Below are 20,249 nucleotides of genomic sequence, written 5' to 3'. Positions count from 1 at the left end.
CTAGCAATAACTGTCACTTTTGTAAGAAAACATCAAATTGATAACGTTGGAATTTTATTTGTGAAACATCCTGTACTATGTTTGTAAAATCCCCTCGTTAGATGTCGCCTGTTGTCGTCCCCATCCTTTATTTGCAATCCCTTCTACATCTCCCATCTTGTTGTGCGTCCTATAAAAGGTGTTTGTAAAGTACAGAGAGCACTTCCGATTAATTCCGTTCCTTGTTAAAATCATCCCCTGAACCAGAACCAGACCAGATTCCTGCCCGTTTCGAAAACCTGAGATCCGTTTAATTTATTTTATTTTCCGTTTTAATTCCACCAGAGCTTTTCGTTTTAGTTTCATTATTTTCCCAGACCTATTTATTAATTTGATAATTACTTTTAGTTTTGCCGTTTTACTCACCTGTTCCCGGGAAGATAATCCTGGTAGAGTAAATCCCTGCGGGCTTATAAAACCGGACACAGAACTAGTTCTTTGTATTCTTGCCTTCGGTCGGTCGATCGGACTCTAATCCAAAGATCTTCCCTTCCGTGTTTGCCGTCTGATTCCACCGACTTTGAGTAGAGGTTGTTGGAACCGGGTGGAAGTTCCTCTGTAAGGGCCGTCGCCAGGTAAATCCTTGCCGACCTTATTAGAGAGCTATTATTTCTTTGCTGAAGAGCACCTAAAATATAATTGCTGGAGAAAGCTTCCTATACTTCCTTTACTGATACCTCCTCGAGCCTTGATAAGCATCCGGGCTTATGTGGTAATAACTCTTATCATTAACAGCGAACTAGTAGCACTTGCCACATCCACCGCACGTTTCCAGTTGGGGAAAAGAAAACGCCGTACCAGAGTCCAAGGTCAACCGAGGATTTGATAGACGGTGGAGGTGTCCCCGTACCCAACATCGGGATTTGAATATTTGAATTTTTTTATTTATTTTATTTTATTAATTAAACAATTTCAATCAATACGAATTTCGATCTCTGGCCAGCCGGCTGGAGCTACCTGAAGGCAGAACCCCGTTCTGTTTACACTTTAATTTTCATATATCCATTATAATAAGTACCTACCTAGTTGTTTATATTTCAATAAAGCATTGTTCCTTAACGGCCGCATACGCATCCGTTATTTTTTAACGGACGCCGTCCGTTACGAATGACATTTCACTTGTCAAATGAGATGAGTTAAATTGAAATAACAGTATGGGATGACGAAAAATATTTAACAACAGTAATAAAAAAATATAACTCTATTTGGGACAGTTATACAATTAAGCAAGTGCAGTTGAAGTGATTTTCTTAAAATGGTTTAATTATGAGAACTAATTTTTTCATCATAAAATGATTAGTTGTGTTTATTAAAATGTTTCATATTACATCTTTGGCTGTGATCATTTATTTTTTGTATTACCATGACTCATTTTTTTTATAGATGCTGTTCACTAGTTTACTTGGCTTAGATATAATGTTCAATTATAACGTAAATCTGTTTAACTATAGTTGGTATAGCATATCAAAATAATTTCACTATTAGCCATCATGAATTATCTAGCCTAGTTAAAATGTTGAGGTATAAAAGTAACACCGTTTAAGTGCTATGACATACTATGATGAAAACCGCATGCTGGAAAATAAAAAACCGCGACATGTATAATTAAATGCTTATATGCGGTGACCGCAAAACGCACGTAGTATGTCTTTATGCATTTAATTATACATGGCGCGGTTTTTTATTTTCTGGCATGCGGTTTCCCGCATGCGGTTTTCAGCATAGTATGTCATAGCACTAACTCCGACATTATAATAATTTCACTGTTAGCTAAATATGTGGAAATGCACCAATTAAAATATTCATCTGCACTAATACATTTGTTTAATTTTAATATTTGTGACTTTTCAGATCATAGTTAAAAAGGGTATAAATATATATGTACCTATACATACAAACACATTGCAAAATTTAGAATAACGATCTATTTAAAAAAATACATATACAGTACACAATCTTATAAAAAAACGAAAAGACATATTATAAAAGGAAATTCACATAAAAATTAAAGTATAATGTTCTCACACTAGGTATAGGCATATTGGAACAAATACAGGGTTGGGCAGGGAGGTATGGATGATTTGAAATAACAGTTACACACTAATTTTTAAACGAAACTCAAAATTTATTTTTTTAATGTGTACCTTAAATGTTGCCATTATAAAAATTAAAGAGGAAAAAATTAAAACATTAATTACGTACGAAAAATAACATCTGTTAAATGCTGTCCGTTTTAGTCCATACACTCCTGTAGACGTTGTGAGAAGTTGTCCATACTCCTCTGAAGCATCGCTATAGATAATCGTGAAATCCAATTGAGAAAAAGGGCGATCACCACACACGTATAATGAATAATAATGAGTGAATATTTAATTAAACAAAAAATAAACTTTTACATTCTTGACACACTATATTCTATGGTAATGTTACTGGCTAACTGCTGCCAACTTCCTAACTACTAACAACACTAAACTAATAATTTCATTGTATTTCATACACCCCTTCAATGAAATTATTTGATATTCTAAGAAATCATTAAATACAAAAAAAAACAAGACTAAATATTAAGTCCTAATTTTTTACAAATTCTAACATTTTAATTTTTGATAAAGGCTTTGTAAAACCATCAGCCAGTTGCTTTTCAGTTTTAATGTAAACTATTTTAATTAAACCATTGTCAGTTTTCTCTTTAATGAAGCAATATTTTATTTCGATATGCTTAAGCCTTTTGTTGTTTTCTGGGTTCATTGCAATCTTTATAGCTGACTGGTTGTCCTCAAAGATTGTAGTTGCCTCATTTGATAAACAAATAGATAGTCGGATAAAATTTTTCTCACCCAACAGACTTCACTAACAGCTAAAGTAAGCGCAACAAGTTCGGATTCTGTTGACGATATGGCCACTGACTGTTGTTTTTTACTAGCCCAAGCGATACTACAACCATAAAGTTTAACAAGATAACCTGAAGTTGATTTTCTGTCCAAAACATCTGCACCCCAGTTTGCATCAGCATAACTACACAAAGTATCAACATTGTTACTAGTTTTGAAAATTAATTTTAGATTCAAAGTTTGCTTAACATACCGAAGCACTCTTTTCAAAGCTTTATATAAATGTTCGTTTGCCTTATCTTGGAACCTACTCAGCATCGTTACGCTGTTACATAAATCCGGCCTAGTGGCCATTACAGCATACATAAGGCTTACAATTATTTGACGACATTTTTAAATCAATTTTTCATCAATTTCACCTTTTAAGGTATTAAAATCAAAATTTGTATCAAGTGGTGTTTTATCATCGGTAATTTTTATATATAAACAAAAATCATTTTCTGATCTAGTAAACCATTTTTCATCAACATATCAAATTTTGTGATCCAACATTTTGGTGATATTTTCAGACCATAAATTGACTTGTTCAATTTCCAAACAGTACTAGTATTATTCCTACTCTTACCTGGAAGTGACATGTACACCTCCTCAGTAATGTCACCATATAAGAAAGCGCTATGAACATCCATACCAATGGTTTGCTAATACTAACAAAATTCTAAACGTGCACAATTTGGCTACTGGAGAATAAATGTCATATAAATCGTCCCTATTTTCCTGTTGAAAACCGCGGGCCACTAGTCAGGGCTTTATATTCACCATCATTTTTAATTTTAAAAACCCACCTACTTTCTAAAACTTTTTTATCAAATGGCCATGACACTTCACTAAACACATTATTTAACTTTAATGCACTTAGTTCCTTTTCCATAGCTTCGTCCCATTTTCGACGGTCTTCCTGAATAGTAATGTCTTCTTCTCTCATCTGCTCTTCTGACGCACTAAAAAAACTCATTTCATAATCTTCCATCCATCGTGGTCGCTGTCTAGTCCTTCCTCTCTGCTGATCCTCATTGCTTAGCTCCTCAGTGAGCTCCGGTTCATTTTGTTGTTCATTTTCATCGTCAATCGGTGACTCATCTAGATTTTCTTCTCCCGATTCAACCTCAGATTCACCAACATCAAAACTCCATTGTCTAGAATTTTGAAGTTTTACCTGCTTCTCCTGTGAATTCCGATCTTCAGGTATTATTACAACATATCTGTGTATTTCGACTTTATTGGATTCTGGGAAATAAATTCTATACCCTTTCACTTCATCAGAGTACCCCACCAGCAACCCTTTTCTACTTTGGATCGAGTTTGCATCGTTTCTGTTTTGGTATGTGTACAGACACTTTCGACCCAAACTCTCTCAAGAGAGATATATCGTAATCTTTTCTATTCCACATACTGTATGCTGTGTGGCCTGTACGTTTATTGATTACTACTCTGTTCAGCACAAACGCGGCTGTGTGGATGGCTTCGGCCCAATACCTCTTATCCAAACCCTTGCCGCATAACATTGTTCGTGCTGCTTCCACCAGGGTTCGGTTGTCTCGTTCGGCCCGTCCATTCTGCTCAGGGGTATAAACGCAAGTCCTCTCATGCTTTATACCTGATCTTTCGACTAGCTTCTGTACTTCTTTGTTTACGAACTCTAACCCGTTGTCTGTTCGTAAACTTTTTACCTTTTGACCTGTCTGCGTTTCTAGCATTTTTATGTACTTATCCAAATTTCCTGTAGACTCATATTTGTTCTTTTGGAAATACACACTCCTTTGATTTGAAAAATCATCCTTGATGAGTAAAAAATAGTTAGATCCTCCTATGGAGGGAACTTCAAATGGACCACATAAATCGGCATGTATTAACTCTCCTGTCTTAGTTGCTCTGGATTCACTTCTATTAAATGACAGACGGTGCTGCTTACCCAGTAAGCATAACTCACAAAACGGTTTACCAGTCTGCGAATGATCTATATTATACCTTTTCAAAGTATTTTGAACTTGGTCAAAATTTAAATGTGAAAAACGTGTATGCCACTCATTTAAGCTAACGGCCACATTACAACTAGAGTAATCGTAATTGTGTCGAGGTTTAAAATGCATTTTAAAAAACTTACCCCTGCGAGAGGCAATTACTCGAATCGCTCCACTACGGTCCATTATTTCACATTTATTCTTGTCGGATTTCGAAGTAAATCCTTTATCCAGCACCTTCACAAGAGAAAACAGATTTATTTTAAAGTCTGGAAGAAATACCACATCATGAATTTCCGTTTTTAGCCATTCTTTTCCTGTAAACGCTTTTGTTCAACCTTTCCAGTTCCTACACTTTGCACTACCGAACTGTCACCCATTTCCACAAGTTTTCTTACCGATGTGTCCAAGCTCACAAATTGATTTTTGTCAAAACATATGTGATCACTCGCGCCACTATCTAAACACCAGTCTTGAGTTGCAAAGTCCGAGATCCCCATCAATGTCGTTATCATCTTGTCACTTAGTTCTTCACCGAGCTGTTTTAAATTTCCTTTAATCTCTTCTAACTGAGACACGAATTCTGCCACATTACCTTCCTTATACGTTAACGCAAAAAACTTTTGTTGAAGTAAATGTACGCTAACTTGTGACTTGTGTTCATATACAGATTGTAATTTCTCCCACATCTGGGCAGCTGTTGCACACGATAAAATGTGGGTTAGAGGTTTCTCTTCCATCCGAACTACCAAAATTTCCTGCGCCTTGGCGTCTTTCTTACTCCACTCATTGTTATTATCTGCTTCAGGTTTCGGAGTACTTCCCGTTGCGATATCATGCAGTCCCTTTGACTTTAACATGATGGTCGTTTGAAACTTCCATATAGTCCAATTTTCCCCGGTGAACTTGATGCACCTGTATCTTTCTCCATCCCAACCGTGTGTGTTTCCGTTTTTTCTAATTTATCGATGTCTCTCCCGCCAAAAACGTCCCGCAACTGGCTGACGTGAATTTGGGGTTATGTTATTACACTTTCTTCTTAAAACAACGATAAATATAGCCTGTCTGGGCCCATAACCTGTGAAATCCAATTGAAAAAAGGGCGATCACCACACACGTATAATGAATAATAATGAGTGAATACTTAATTAAACAAAAAATAAACTTTTACATTCTTGACACACTATATTCTATGGTAATGTTACTGGCTAACTGCTGCCAACTTCCTAACTACTAACAACACTAAACTAATAATTTCATTGTAGTTCACAATAATGTCAACTGTGTCTTCATGCATGCCATTGTAGACAGATTCCAACTAAAAATATAAATTGAAAATAGAATACAATAATACTTAATAAGTTATAGGGTGTAACTGTTGACTTGGGCCAAAGACAAATTGAACGATAGATGAGACCAAAACAAACATTTGTTCAAACACTGAAACCGAAAAAAAAAACGAAAATGTGACCTGAGTGTGTGTTAGCTCCGGCCGTTTTCTATCCTCGTTTTATTTCACTCAACTGTTAGATCCTACATAATATAATAAAAGAAATAGTGCTAAAATTTTCGTACCAAACTTTGAGTTGGGTCAGGTATTGTATAATTTGATAAAGCGGGTTTATTAAAATCATATTTTTCCTTGTAGTACTTTTTAAACACAAGACGTGGGCCACTTTTTCGAAATAATAGTTTTATTATTTCCATTTTCCGTTTTAAATCGTAAACATTTTGACCACCCCGGTTTCACAGTACGGTAGTCTTTAATGTAAACCGTCTCCCCCACCTCAAACTGCAACATACGTTTGCCATGATGGTACTTAATTTGTCTCTCCCTGTCCTTAATGACATCGGAAGTCGTTAAAAAATCCAAACGTGTTTTCACTTTCCTCGAAAACATTAATTTGGAAGAGGATTGACCCATTGAGCAATGAGGAGTATTACGGTAAGAAAAAAGATATTTGCTTATAAAACTATTCATACTTTGTGTGTTGCTCTTTTGATATAACATTTTATTTACAGCATATTTAATATTCCAGGTTTCCTTTCTCACTAGTTTGGGAGGCAAAGATCAGTCTCTATAACAAACCGAATTTTAAAACACATACTTTCTGACGAGGTCATCAAAAACTAAAATTTCCATGGTCACCGAGATAAAAATCCCTTTAGTATTTTAAAACTTCATTCAACAAGGATAGGTAAGTCTTGCTATCAATTTCACTATTATGTAACGTCGGATAAAATTTATAGGCCCGAGAGCTTTTTAGTCGCCCGAGAGTATAATCATCAGTTTATGCCCGTGGTACATACAAAATTTTATGTCTTACAGATAGTTTCCTTCGTCAAAGTGAATATTCGTTTACAAAACAATTCATAAAGCCTGCTACACACATGCAAGCAAGTCGTACAATTTGGCTTGTCAAGCTAAGTTGACTGAAAAGTCGATTGTGGTTTTGAGCTTCCACGCGCACAGACTTAATTCGCGACTTATGGAACAACAAGTAGGTAGGTGTCTATCTAGTTAGTTTGAACAATGGCTTCGGATGATATACTTATTGCCACAGCAGTTGCACTGTACGTGAAATCAAAATCAAAAAAACGCTCACGCTGGACTAAGCATTGGTTAACAAAAAGACGCAAATATTCTCATACCAACTTATTAGATGAATTGAGACTAGAACCTCGCGATTGGTTAAACTACCTTAGAATGGATACCGGTACTTATGAGGAATTACTGTGTAGTGTTGCTCCATTAATTAGAAAGAAAGACACTGTAATGAGAGCTGCAATTACTCCTCACGAAAGATTAACTGCAACGCTGCGATTTCTAGCAACAGGTCGAACTTTCGAAGACTTGAAGTTTTCCGTAATTATATCACCCCAAGCATTGTCGCAGATAATCCCCGAAACATGCAAAGCAATAATAACCGTTCTAAAAGATAAATACATGAAGGTAAGAAACCACGTAAGAAATATTTTATAATTATTACATAGGAATCAAACACACATTGTTATGGTGCGACATTGCTAAAATAGTTTGCCAGTGCCTCCGAGATTGGCGCCTGGTGTTGGCAGTGATCCGGATATATGCTCGCTTGACTAACTCTATTTTGTGTATGGTGCGTATTTTGGGCTGGGGCTAAAGGAGCAACATAATACCCTTCAGGTGCAGGTAACTCAGCAGGTTGAGACACAATGCGAGAGTTTCGCGTTAGGGTTCCACACTGGGCTTCAAAGATACCATCGTTAATAATTTTTGTAAGATAAATTGCTTGTTGTTTCGGCACCTCCCTGAGTTGCTCAGCAACATGGTGTGCAAAGTTATCAAATTCCCTAATTGGATTTGGTGCTTGCAACTTTTGAGCTACAATATCCAGCACGGCGTCTGCCTTCTTCATTCTTTTTCCTCCATTAGAAGATGGTGCCCTAGATCCTGATCTAGAACGGTGAGCCACTACTGTCGTAGATGATGGAGTTCTTGATCTATCCACAGTAGGGGATAGTGGGTCACTTTCATAATCGGAACGTTGCGTTTCATTTGTCTCTTCATTCGACTGTTGCGTTTCCGCTTCCGGACCAAGTGATTGTGTGTTTTGTTCCTTAAAAAGTATACATTCATTAATTTTTTACTTAATTTCAGCTACCTAAGACAGAAAACGATTGGAAAAAAATAGCAAAAGAATTTAATTCCGAATGGCAGTTTCCCACTTGCATCGGCGCAGTAGATGGGAAACATATCCATATCGTTGCACCAAAAGGAAGTGGCTCCTACTATTTTAATTATAAGAAACGGAACAGTATTGTACTGATGGCAATTAGCAACGCCAACTATGAGTTCATTATGTGTGACATCGGCACTAATGGAAGAGTTTCGGATGGTGGAGTGATACGAAACACTACATTTTATGAACTACTTGTGGCAAATAAATTAAAAATTCCGAAAGTTGGTAACGGTGCTTTGCCGTACGTGTTTGTTGCTGATGAAGCGTTTACTCTTCGCCCGGATATGCTAAATCCTTTCAGTCAAAAACAGTTGAATTACGAGCGTAGAATTTTTAACTACAGGTTAAGTAGGGCCAGAAGAATTATAGAAAACGTTTTCGGAATATTGGTAGCCCGGTTTAGAATTTTCCATACTGACATTAACTTAAAATTAGAAACAACAGAGATTGTTACTTTGTGCTGTTGCATTCTCCACAATTTTTTATGCATCAAGAGTTCAAATCATTATATTCCACCAGAAAGTACCGACCAAGAAGACATTGGCAATGCGACCGTTACACCGGGATTGGCATCTCATGGGGTTTTCGATGAATTACAAAGAACACCAACCAATATTTCCGCAAATGCAAAACAAACGAGACAGCAGTATTTAGAGTATTTCAATGGTGTTGGTGCTGTAGAATGGCAAGACCGTATGATAGTACAACGCGAATAAAACAGATTTCGAAATAATATAAATGTTTATTTACTTACCTCCTGCACATCATCACCCTCATCATCAGAAATTGTACTTCTTGAAGGTTTAGGTTCTTCCTGTTCCAACAAAAACGTAAGTAATTCATAATACCACAAAGTTGGTATATATAATTCATCTGTGCCGACCCCAGATCTCTCAGATGCCAAAACCTTGCGATACTCCTTCCGAAAACACGTCCTCAACGAATTAATTTTCTTCACGGCGCTTTCTTTGGTTGCATTTTTTTCCACTTCTTCAAGTTTTTTTACTAATTTTGCATACGCAGCATTCTTCTTCTGTTTATTACTGTAGTCCTTACTTTTTATTTGCCACAGGCACGGGTTTTCCCGGTACATCTCGATAAATTCCGTTAGGAAATCTCGGGATAGACTTCTTAGATCGGCCATGTTGTTGCAGTGAACGCTCTGTTTTACTCAAGTTCGCCGATTCTGCCGTGTTCGCATACACACGTCTCGACTTGCAGTACGATTTAACTGTACGCAATCGGTTTTGTCCGATTTCACGCATGCCCAACTTCTAGCCCAACTCAAGCTCCGACTTGCTCTACACACACACTTGCAAGTTGTACGATTTGGTCTGTTCAAGCCAAGTTGTACGACTTGCTTGCATGTGTGTAGCAGGCTTTATGTTTGATCAAGTATGAGTGGTTCGAATTTGTTAATGTGATTGAATGAAACTATAGTTACTATTGAAACCATCCAAACGTCAATGCGTCAAACGTTTACTCAATTCATCATGGCTGAAGTTCCAGAAAGTATTCAAAATAAGGCCAATCTTGCAGCGGACCAATTAATTCCACATAAGTCTAAAAGTTTATATAATCTGGAATATTCAAAGTTTGTTAAATGGTTAGCCAACAACGGTACAGGAATTATTAATGAAGTAGTACTCTTAACGTACTTTCAGGAATTGGTGAGTTTAGTATTTTCATTTCTTTTGATTTGTTTAATGGCTGTGTGTTATAGTCTGAAGTGTTTCAACCAACGTCTTTATGGACTAAATTTTCTATGATTAAAAAAACGCTGCTTTTGAACAAAAATGTTAATATTGGAAATTATGCAAAATTGACGCAATTTTTAAAAAACGTCTCCAAAGGTCACGTGCCCAAGAAATCAAGCGTGTTAACGCGCGAGGATATTTTAAAGTTTTTGCGGCAAGCACCTAACCACGAATATTTGTTAGTGAAAGTGGCACTAATATTTGGGATCTACGGCGGATGCAGAAGGCAAGAACTATGCGACATGCTTATTAGTGATGTAGAAGATAGAGGTGAAGTTATTGTGGTTACAATTCCTCAAACAAAAACTGATAAGCAGCGAATATTTTCCATTATTAATGAGACGGAAATGGAAGCCATCCAAACCGTAAAAAAGTATTTAGCACTGCGTCCGCAGCACTGCAACTTGAAGCGGTTGTTTTTAGGCTACAGGAAAGGGCATTGCATTGCTCAACCTGTTGGGAAGAACACGTTTGGGAAAATCCCCTCTACAATTGCAAGTTACTATGTTATACAGGTCATTGCATGCGTAGAAATTCTGCTACGTTACTCGCGGATGCCGGTGCTAGCATGAGTACACTAAAGAGACATGGGGGATGGAAGAGTACAACTGTAGTAGAAGGGTATATTGAAGACAGTTTAACAAGCAAGAACAAGGTAGCTAAGCTAATTGCGGGAGAATCGCTAAATATTATTACAGCGTCAAATCATCTGGCAAATACAAATAGTTTAAACGGTGGCAATGCTATCTTTTCGGGATCTTTCAGTAATTGCACCTTTAATATTAATGAAAAAAAAATAAAAACTGCTATTTTTCAGGACGTATTTAAGTAGTATAGGGGCCACCTGAGCCAGACAATCACATGCCGCGCCAGGCGAAGGTGAGGTTTGCGCGCACGTGTACGAGACGTATAGCTATTTTTAGCTTTTAGTTGGTGAGATTTGGTATCGCTATTTTGGACATCTAACCTCGCGCAGTTTGGCTGTAGGGAATTTTGATGGCTTTTAGGCAGTAGATAGAGGGTCACTTGTGCCAGACAGTCACGTGACGCGCCAGACAGCGAGGTTATCGCGCATGTGCGCTTTAGGTATCTGCGACGTCTTGTTGTCTGACCTTCGGCCAGTTCGAGTGAAGGTATTTTGCTAGTTGGCCAGGGGTGCGAATCATATTTTGGGGGTTGTTTTGGGCGCTTAGAGCAGACACTCAGATTTCCGTGGTTATATTGGAACGCTGTCTCGTTATACCTGGTTTACATGTTTCATGTTAATCGCCTCCATAGTTCATGTATTTTGGCAAGTAGGGGGCTAATCTCGTACGGTGTCAGCGGGGGACATTTTAGGGGTTGTTGCCAGAGCGCGTCGAAATTTGAAGTTGATCCTATTATGGAAATCACCTGCAGAGGAATGCATTTATTTATAGAATATAAAAATGACATTGCATCATCTTCTTGTGACAGCTGTAATAAAATTGCATTTATCCTACTACGTCAATCAGTATCCGCTTGAACGTTAGTGGAGGTGGTTCTTCTGTTTCTTTGTTAACGTCTCCGTACGAGTAGCGTAAAATTACAGATTAGAAGGTGTGCATTGTCTTCCATCAATTGCCTAGCCAATTTTGATTTTCATTGAAATTTAAAGTCTTGTCGAAGTAGTATCGACTTTAATCCAATCACGTGATTATTCGGTTTCTATAAAAGCTCGACGTTTTCACAACTCCAGACAGTTTCATACCAAGCTCAAGTGAGTGACGAATGTTACTTTTACACCTCCCAGCTGCATAAGTGCATTTAGTCGACGATCAAGTGTAGTAACAAATTTATAATTGGCTTACTCTTACTACCCTGAACGGCTGTAATTAAAAATTCAATCAAATCAATTACTATTACGAAAAATTGAACAATCGAGTTATTGCGTCAGTTTTTACAATCTGAAACGTCGCATTCCCTTTAGTACGCAAGTGCAGCTTAACTGCAAGGTGTTGCCGTGTTTTGTTTCAGCTATCGGCGTTCTATTACAAATTATTCTTCGGATCACAGGGCTTATACGGCCTACCTCTAGTTAACTCTTAGTGTGTAAGGAATTACTAAAAATCAATTTCTCACAGTAGCTTATTGCACCTGGAAGTGTTTATGACTAATTAATCAAATCTTATCATTAAGCAAAATTGCATAACGTGTATAAATTATATTGCATCACTTTTTACAACTCTGGGAAACTTCGCATTCCGTTTTAGTTTTAGTACGCATCTACAGCTCAAGGAGCCTGGTTTTGTTAAAAACTGAGATTGCTTGTACCATTCAAAGTATTTGGTAGATCACGGGGGCATATGCATCCTGGTTAATCGTAGTGCGTGTGGAATTATTCAAAACTAAGAAACCTATATCTCGAATAAGCCATACACGTTTTACTTATAAATTATACGAAATTATTCGGCAGTGCCTACGAACACGTGATTTTTCAGTATAAAATCCAATTTGTCAACATTTTCATTCAGTAGTCGATTGAATCCCGCGGGTGAATGACTGACTTGACGATATAATAGGCATTTTACAATACTGATTAATAAATTTACTCATCAAGGAACTCCATCGTGAAAACCCCATTGGTGGGAAATTGCATAATATATCTTTCCCAGAACGAAATACATCTTCACCCATCAAGCGATACCTTATTAGTTTGTTTCTGTTCTTCCGTGTTAAAATTATTTTGGCGTAAGGTACCTAGTATCGGTGAAAAACAAGATCACTTAGGTACACACTCTACCAGAAATAGTCCTCTGCTACATTACTTCCAAAAATAATCTAATTATGCGCAAGTTTGTAATTGAGAGTGAGTTTGAAAAGAACGTCAAACGATTTGGTTTAAAAGGACGATCTATTCAGTTTAGGTTAAAACAAATACCATCACCTAACGAAAATAGCATATTATGGATTAAGAACGCGATCAAGCAAATAATCACGTACCTATGCATGTAATAAGGTTTCCCTGTTGATCTGTTTACCTGTTGATCTGTTTACCTGTTTATCTGTTTACCTGTTTATCTGTTTACCTGTTTATCTGTTTATCAGTGTATACGTTTGATGTTCTGTGTCCCTCGAAATCTATAATCAATCATTAACACAGGTCAATGACGCTCAGTCACCATTAGAGGAATAACCTTCTGTTTACTAAAAAAAAAAGAAGGGCCCCGTTCAATGGAGCTATTTCCATTGTCAATCATTATCCGCCCCGTTCATACGGGCATCCATGAACGCGATGGATCTCAAACCGCATCGAAGTTACTCGGGGTCGGTTCGAGTTTGAGTACGATTCGCATTTGTGGAGTTCGCAATTAGCCTTGGGCTGTGGGTCCAATCGTGTTGGATTTGTGTTCAGGTTACTGGGATCGCATTTAATTAAGCGTGTGCGTTCGGATTTAAAGGTCGAGTATTCCATGACAACTGATCTATTTCCTCGCACAGTTGGGTTTAAACAGAAACACCTCACTTTAAATCAGACGGATGGCCTGTTGCGATACACGCAGAATATAGTTACTATTTAGGTGTGTAGATCAACGAGCGTATGTTCGCCTATTATAGCCAAATTTGATTTAACCTGCTTCGTCGTAAAATTTGGCAATTTTAGTATCGCCCATGAATATCAAACACTCGTTGTAGAGGTTAATTAATCAAGCGTAAAAATGAGTCAATTCGAGGAGATTTTAACCAGTTTGACAGTGAATGTTTTGCATAGGGAATGGAACCCGACTTGTTATGGACTGATTTAACTTATGAACAGGGCATGGTAAACCAGCGGTACGTTTACTACAGGGATGACTGATCCATTCGTCAAGTAAAGGAACGAGCCCTTCGCGTTAGAGACCTTCAATATAGATTACAGTTAGTTACCATCATACCAATCGAGTGAGAAGGCATTAAGCTCGAGATAAATGACCTTCTGTACGTTAAGTGGGTAATTTTTTATGCAATGGAATCGGTAGATTATATTCGCTGAGAGGCTTTGGAAACGATCTTTAAAATCAGCAGCCACGGTAAAAATACTCTAAGGACAAGTATTTCAATAAATGTGTTGAAAAAGGTCTAATGAAGGAGGAACGCATATCGCATTATGAAACAATTCCTGATTTTCCCCCGATTAGAGCCATCGTGTAGTGCTAGTGCTAGTCGTATCAAAAGAACTGCTTCCGTATGACGAGCACAGATCGCGGCATCAAAACGTACCTGCGGTTTTATTTTGAAACTACTTTGAGTACTATTTAACAAGCTATCTAGAATGAAATTACTGTATAAAAATCTTGATTTTTAATGTTTTTATCGTCAAACTCAACCAATCTGTGGGAGCGTAGTATTCGATTGCCGAAAACAGTGTCAGTTAAGAGTATAGTAGGAGTGGATGATGATGACATTAATTTAGTCAAACGATGGAGCGTAGTTCAGTTACAATATCTCGCCTTTCTAGCTCGAGGTAAACATAAATTATCTACATTTTTTATGTAAACAATTGCTCGCCTTGCTTTACACTCTTCCTCGAAACCAATGTATTTGCTACAAGCTGATCTCCCCCTGCCTAATGGGGGACGGACAATGGTCGCCTCCAAACAAAAAGTTTCTGTGCTCAATCCGTCCGAATTTGATTGATATATAGGCGAAATTAGCTCCCATATGTCTTCAAAATATACTGAATCAGCACGTTGGAACTTCAAATAACCCCCTCCGCGCGAAAATTTTTTAGAACAAAAAGTAAATCCTACCATATCTTCAGCCGAAACCTTATTACATGCATACGTGATTATTTGCTTGATCGCGTTCTTAATCCATAATATGCTATTTTCGTTAGGTGATGGTATTTGTTTTAACCTAAACTGAATAGATCGTCCTTTTAAACCAAATCGTTTGACGTTCTTTTCAAACTCACTCTCAATTACAAACTTGCGCATAATTAGATTATTTTTGGAAGTAATGTAGCAGAGGACTATTTCTGGTAGAGTGTGTACCTAAGTGATCTTGTTTTTCACCGATACTAGGTACCTTACGCCAAAATAATTTTAACACGGAAGAACAGAAACAAACTAATAAGGTATCGCTTGATGGGTGAAGATGTATTTCGTTCTGGGAAAGATATATTATGCAATTTCCCACCAATGGGGTTTTCACGATGGAGTTCCTTGATGAGTAAATTTATTAATCAGTATTGTAAAATGCCTATTATATCGTCAAGTCAGTCATTCACCCGCGGGATTCAATCGACTACTGAATGAAAATGTTGACAAATTGGATTTTATACTGAAAAATCACGTGTTCGTAGGCACTGCCGAATAATTTCGTATAATTTATAAGTAAAACGTGTATGGCTTATTCGAGATATAGGTTTCTTAGTTTTGAATAATTCCACACGCACTACGATTAACCAGGATGCATATGCCCCCGTGATCTACCAAATACTTTGAATGGTACAAGCAATCTCAGTTTTTAACAAAACCAGGCTCCTTGAGCTGTAGATGCGTACTAAAACTAAAACGGAATGCGAAGTTTTCCAGAGTTGTAAAAAGTGATGCAATATAATTTATACACGTTATGCAATTTTGCTTAATGATAAGATTTGATTAATTAGTCATAAACACTTCCAGGTGCAATAAGCTACTGTGAGAAATTGATTTTTAGTAATTCCTTACACACTAAGAGTTAACTAGAGGTAGGCCGTATAAGCCCTGTGATCCGAAGAATAATTTGTAATAGAACGCCGATAGCTGAAACAAAACACGGCAACACCTTGCAGTTAAGCTGCACTTGCGTACTAAAGGGAATGCGACGTTTCAGATTGTAAAAACTGACGCAATAACTCGATTGTTCAATTTTTCGTAATAGTAATTGATTTGATTGAATTTTTAATTACAGCCGTTCAGGGTAGTAAGAGTAAGCCAATTATAAATTTGTTACTACACTTGATCGTCGACTAAATGCACTTATGCAGCTGGGAGGTGTAAAAGTAACATTCGTCACTCACTTGAGCTTGGTATGAAACTGTCTGGAGTTGTGAAAACGTCGAGCTTTTATAGAAACCGAATAATCACGTGATTGGATTAAAGTCGATACTACTTCGACAAGACTTTAAATTTCAATGAAAATCAAAATTGGCTAGGCAATTGATGGAAGACAATGCACACCTTCTAATCTGTAATTTTACGCTACTCGTACGGAGACGTTAACAAAGAAACAGAAGAACCACCTCCACTAACGTTCAAGCGGATACTGATTGACGTAGTAGGATAAATGCAATTTTATTACAGCTGTCACAAGAAGATGATGCAATGTCATTTTTATATTCTATAAATAAATGCATTCCTCTGCAGGTGATTTCCATAATAGGATCAACTTCAAATTTCGACGCGCTCTGGCAACAACCCCTAAAATGTCCCCCGCTGACACCGTACGAGATTAGCCCCCTACTTGCCAAAATACATGAACTATGGAGGCGATTAACATGAAACATGTAAACCAGGTATAACGAGACAGCGTTCCAATATAACCACGGAAATCTGAGTGTCTGCTCTAAGCGCCCAAAACAACCCCCAAAATATGATTCGCACCCCTGGCCAACTAGCAAAATACCTTCACTCGAACTGGCCGAAGGTCAGACAACAAGACGTCGCAGATACCTAAAGCGCACATGCGCGATAACCTCGCTGTCTGGCGCGTCACGTGACTGTCTGGCACAAGTGACCCTCTATCTACTGCCTAAAAGCCATCAAAATTCCCTACAGCCAAACTGCGCGAGGTTAGATGTCCAAAATAGCGATACCAAATCTCACCAACTAAAAGCTAAAAATAGCTATTATACGTCTCGTACACGTGCGCGCAAACCTCACCTTCGCCTGGCGCGGCATGTGATTGTCTGGCTCAGGTGGCCCCTATACTACTTATTTATGAAATGTTAATAAAGTTTGTTCCCTTGTTGCGTTTTTCTTTAAGAAGTGACATGTATTTTATCTGTAAGGAATCTTTCGCACGGAGATCCCTACGGCTCGCACTTGTGACAGTTAGTAGGTATTGACATTTACTAATTGACGTTTCTGTTTTGTCATTAGGTATAAATGAGTTACTATGGTGATACTTAATGCCCTAGGGCATAAAGTGGTACTTTATGCCCGCGTAGCACAGATATAAAATGTGCTATTATATGTTAGTAAGACATAAAATATATTATATATTATGTTCTTATATAAATTAACTTTAAAAGTGCTTCGAATCAGTGTAGAGTAAATAAAGTGTGTTTAAATAATTTGCTAATTTACGTATAAATATAATAATATAAGAACGCGGAATAATCGTGTCTATTTTTTTGCGTAACAATTCGTCTGTGGTGTTGGCGCAGCGCGAATTCCGTACACTGGCCCGCAAGATCGACCGATTTAACCGTTCCAGACTTTTTTTGTGGGGTTTTTTGAAGTCCCGTGTTTACATGAACAATCCAGAGACCCTGGAAGCCCCCAAGGACAACATTCGACACGAGTGCGAGAACCTGTCGTCCGAAGTTCTCGCCGAAGTGATGAAAAATGCCATAAAACGAGCCTTATAGCAATCAATTGTGACGGCGCCCATTTGACCGATATCATCTTCTCGACTTGACCAATAAAATTCTAAAGGTTCAAATAAACATAATCAAAACACAGAATCGAAGTTTTTCATTTAGAAACAGAAAATGAGAGCCAAACAACATCGGATGACTTCTTTTGGCCCACCTGTATGATTCAACAACCTAGACCCCTAGACTGTGCCCAAGAACGTTTTTCGTCGCTAGAAGACGAAATAAATGCAGTACTATTGATGTTGGCATCCTACATAAAGCTGTTGGTTCTGACAAGGCTACTCTTCTCATGCATTTACTGGAGCAGACAACACTGGAGGATTTGTCGGAAAAGGCAAGTTAACTTGTTGGAAATCATTTGAAATCGCCCACACTGAAACACTGGCAGCATTGTCTGAGTTAGGTACGACTATTCATCTTCTCGAATCAGTTGTTATTGCTCTAGAAAAGTTCGTTTGTAAACCGTACTCTCCTTTGTCAAAAGCAAATTCTGTTTCCGAACTCCGGTGGCGGATGTCCAATAAGAAAGGCTGCCAATTTGCCAGCACCATCAAAAGGAGCACTCACACAAGGCATTTTACGCGCACACCATCAATGTTGGGTTTGGAATAATGAAACTGTTCCCAATCCTGATGTACTATATCCAAACGAATATGGATGGAATGGAAGGTTGAGGATACTGAATTTGGACCCATCATGACACTTCCACCAGCACCAACACTTGCTTTGAATATCTAGAAATTCACTATCAAAAAATGTTGAGACATGTAACTACAAGGTGGCTCTCCCTATATTCATCTCTTGATCGACTTCTGCGATGTTGGCCAGCCGTCAAGAAATTTCTTGATCTTGGTGAAGACAACTGTGACAAAAATGTCTGGAAATTCATTAAAAGCCAAGAGCATGAATTGGAAGACGATTTAAGATCCGAAATCCCACTTTCAGAGTTACATTTATTTCGTCCATCACATCACTATATTAATATTTTGAATACGCATATAGTTAAACTGGAGAGTAATAGATTAACCAGCACCGACTGCATGAAATTATGTCCGATCTGAAGGAACAAATAATCCAAAAACAAAATGATCAATTCTTTGGGGTAAAGTGTCATATGCTTTGAAATATCTCCCAGCGAACCAGAAACAGATTTTTATGAAGGAGGCGAATTTGGTTTACAAGAAACTCCTTGATTATTTGGATAAGTATTATGATTTCCAAAATAGCCCCTTCCAGTACTTTGATTGTCTGAATCTGAAAAAGAAATAAAGGAAATATCAGGAAACATCCAATCTGCCCAATCTGCTGAAAATAGTCGGTAAAATTTTATCCATCCCTGTGAGCAACGCATTTCCTGAAAAAATCTTCTCTTTGATGGGTAATCTCTGGACAAATGAAAGAAACAGAATGAGAGTGGAGTTAGTTAAGGCAGAATTGTGTGTAAAATTGAATTTTAGTATATCTCGTCAACAATTTGCCGAATTTTTGGAAAAAAAGAGCAAAATGCACTACTGGATGCGTGTCAAGGCAATAATAAATGTAGATTTAAGGGTGTAATCCAGTACTACAACATTTATGCGAAAATAGTGCGATTTATATTTCGTCTCAATTCTGTAAAACATGAGATGAAAGACGGGGCTAATTTTTTTCGTGTAAATTATACATTTAAAAAGTATGCTACAGAACAAAATTTTAATATTTAAGAAAAAACAATTTTTTAGAGCACTGCCAATAAAAAGTGAACTTTTATAGGTAAAATGGCGTCAACACAAATTATTTTAAAAATCTCCCTGTAGCATACTCAGAAAAAACATTAGCAAACCATAGAGCCATCGACCAGACTTTCAAATAAATTACAAAAAATTTTAGACGAAATATTCATTCGAAATTTTTTACGAAAACTTGTAGCGTTTAGTGAAGTCATTCACCATTTATAAATGTACAATAGGCAACACATCATACGGCAGACCTGACTTCATTATAGCGGCATTGTTGCGTTTATCGGGACTGATTTACAAATAGAAACCGGATTCATTAGAACGTATTATAATTCCATAATATACTGGGTAATAGAATTCACACGGAAAATGTGATTTATTTTTGGGTGAATTAAAAGTTTACGTCTTTTCTGGCGTTTTTTTGTAACACCCCTAATATTTTAGTGTGATCAAAATTTGAGATTATTCTCATGTAGCATCTTTCGGAAAAAGATATAGTTTGCGAAAAAAGCGTTAGTTCTCATTTATTTTGTGTTGTTCCCGAATTAGACGAAATTTTGAAACACCCCTAAAATTTTA

General features: G+C 37.4%; 2 protein-coding genes across 4 annotated transcripts; one reads left to right on the top strand and one right to left on the bottom strand.

The window, feature by feature from the left end:
• Positions 1-7,535: 7,535 nt before the first annotated feature.
• On the bottom strand, positions 7,536-10,017 carry LOC116159729. Of its 3 annotated transcripts, none has more exons than XM_031472794.1 (3): positions 9,368-10,017; positions 7,882-8,490; positions 7,536-7,823 (listed from the first exon to the last, which is right to left on the bottom strand). In XM_031472794.1, the coding sequence occupies exons 1-2, from the start codon at positions 9,755-9,757 to the stop codon at positions 7,903-7,905; spliced, it is 978 nt and encodes a 325-aa protein (XP_031328654.1). In that variant the 5' UTR covers positions 9,758-10,017; the 3' UTR covers positions 7,536-7,823; positions 7,882-7,902. The 3 variants fall into 3 exon arrangements, with proteins under 3 accessions (XP_031328654.1, XP_031328655.1, XP_031328653.1); XM_031472795.1 differs by having other exon boundaries at positions 7,536-8,120; positions 8,179-8,490; XM_031472793.1 differs by having other exon boundaries at positions 7,536-8,490.
• Positions 10,004-11,076, top strand: LOC116159730. Its single transcript, XM_031472797.1, has 2 exons — positions 10,004-10,283; positions 10,337-11,076. The coding sequence occupies exons 1-2, from the start codon at positions 10,080-10,082 to the stop codon at positions 10,940-10,942; spliced, it is 810 nt and encodes a 269-aa protein (XP_031328657.1). The 5' UTR covers positions 10,004-10,079; the 3' UTR covers positions 10,943-11,076.
• Positions 11,077-20,249: the final 9,173 nt, after the last annotated feature.

Source organism: Photinus pyralis, unplaced genomic scaffold (genome assembly GCF_008802855.1).
Source record: "Photinus pyralis isolate 1611_PpyrPB1 unplaced genomic scaffold, Ppyr1.3 Ppyr1.4_LG1, whole genome shotgun sequence".
In the NCBI taxonomy this organism is placed as follows: domain Eukaryota; kingdom Metazoa; phylum Arthropoda; class Insecta; order Coleoptera; family Lampyridae; genus Photinus; species Photinus pyralis.
This window is presented reverse-complemented; position numbering and strand designations above follow the sequence as displayed.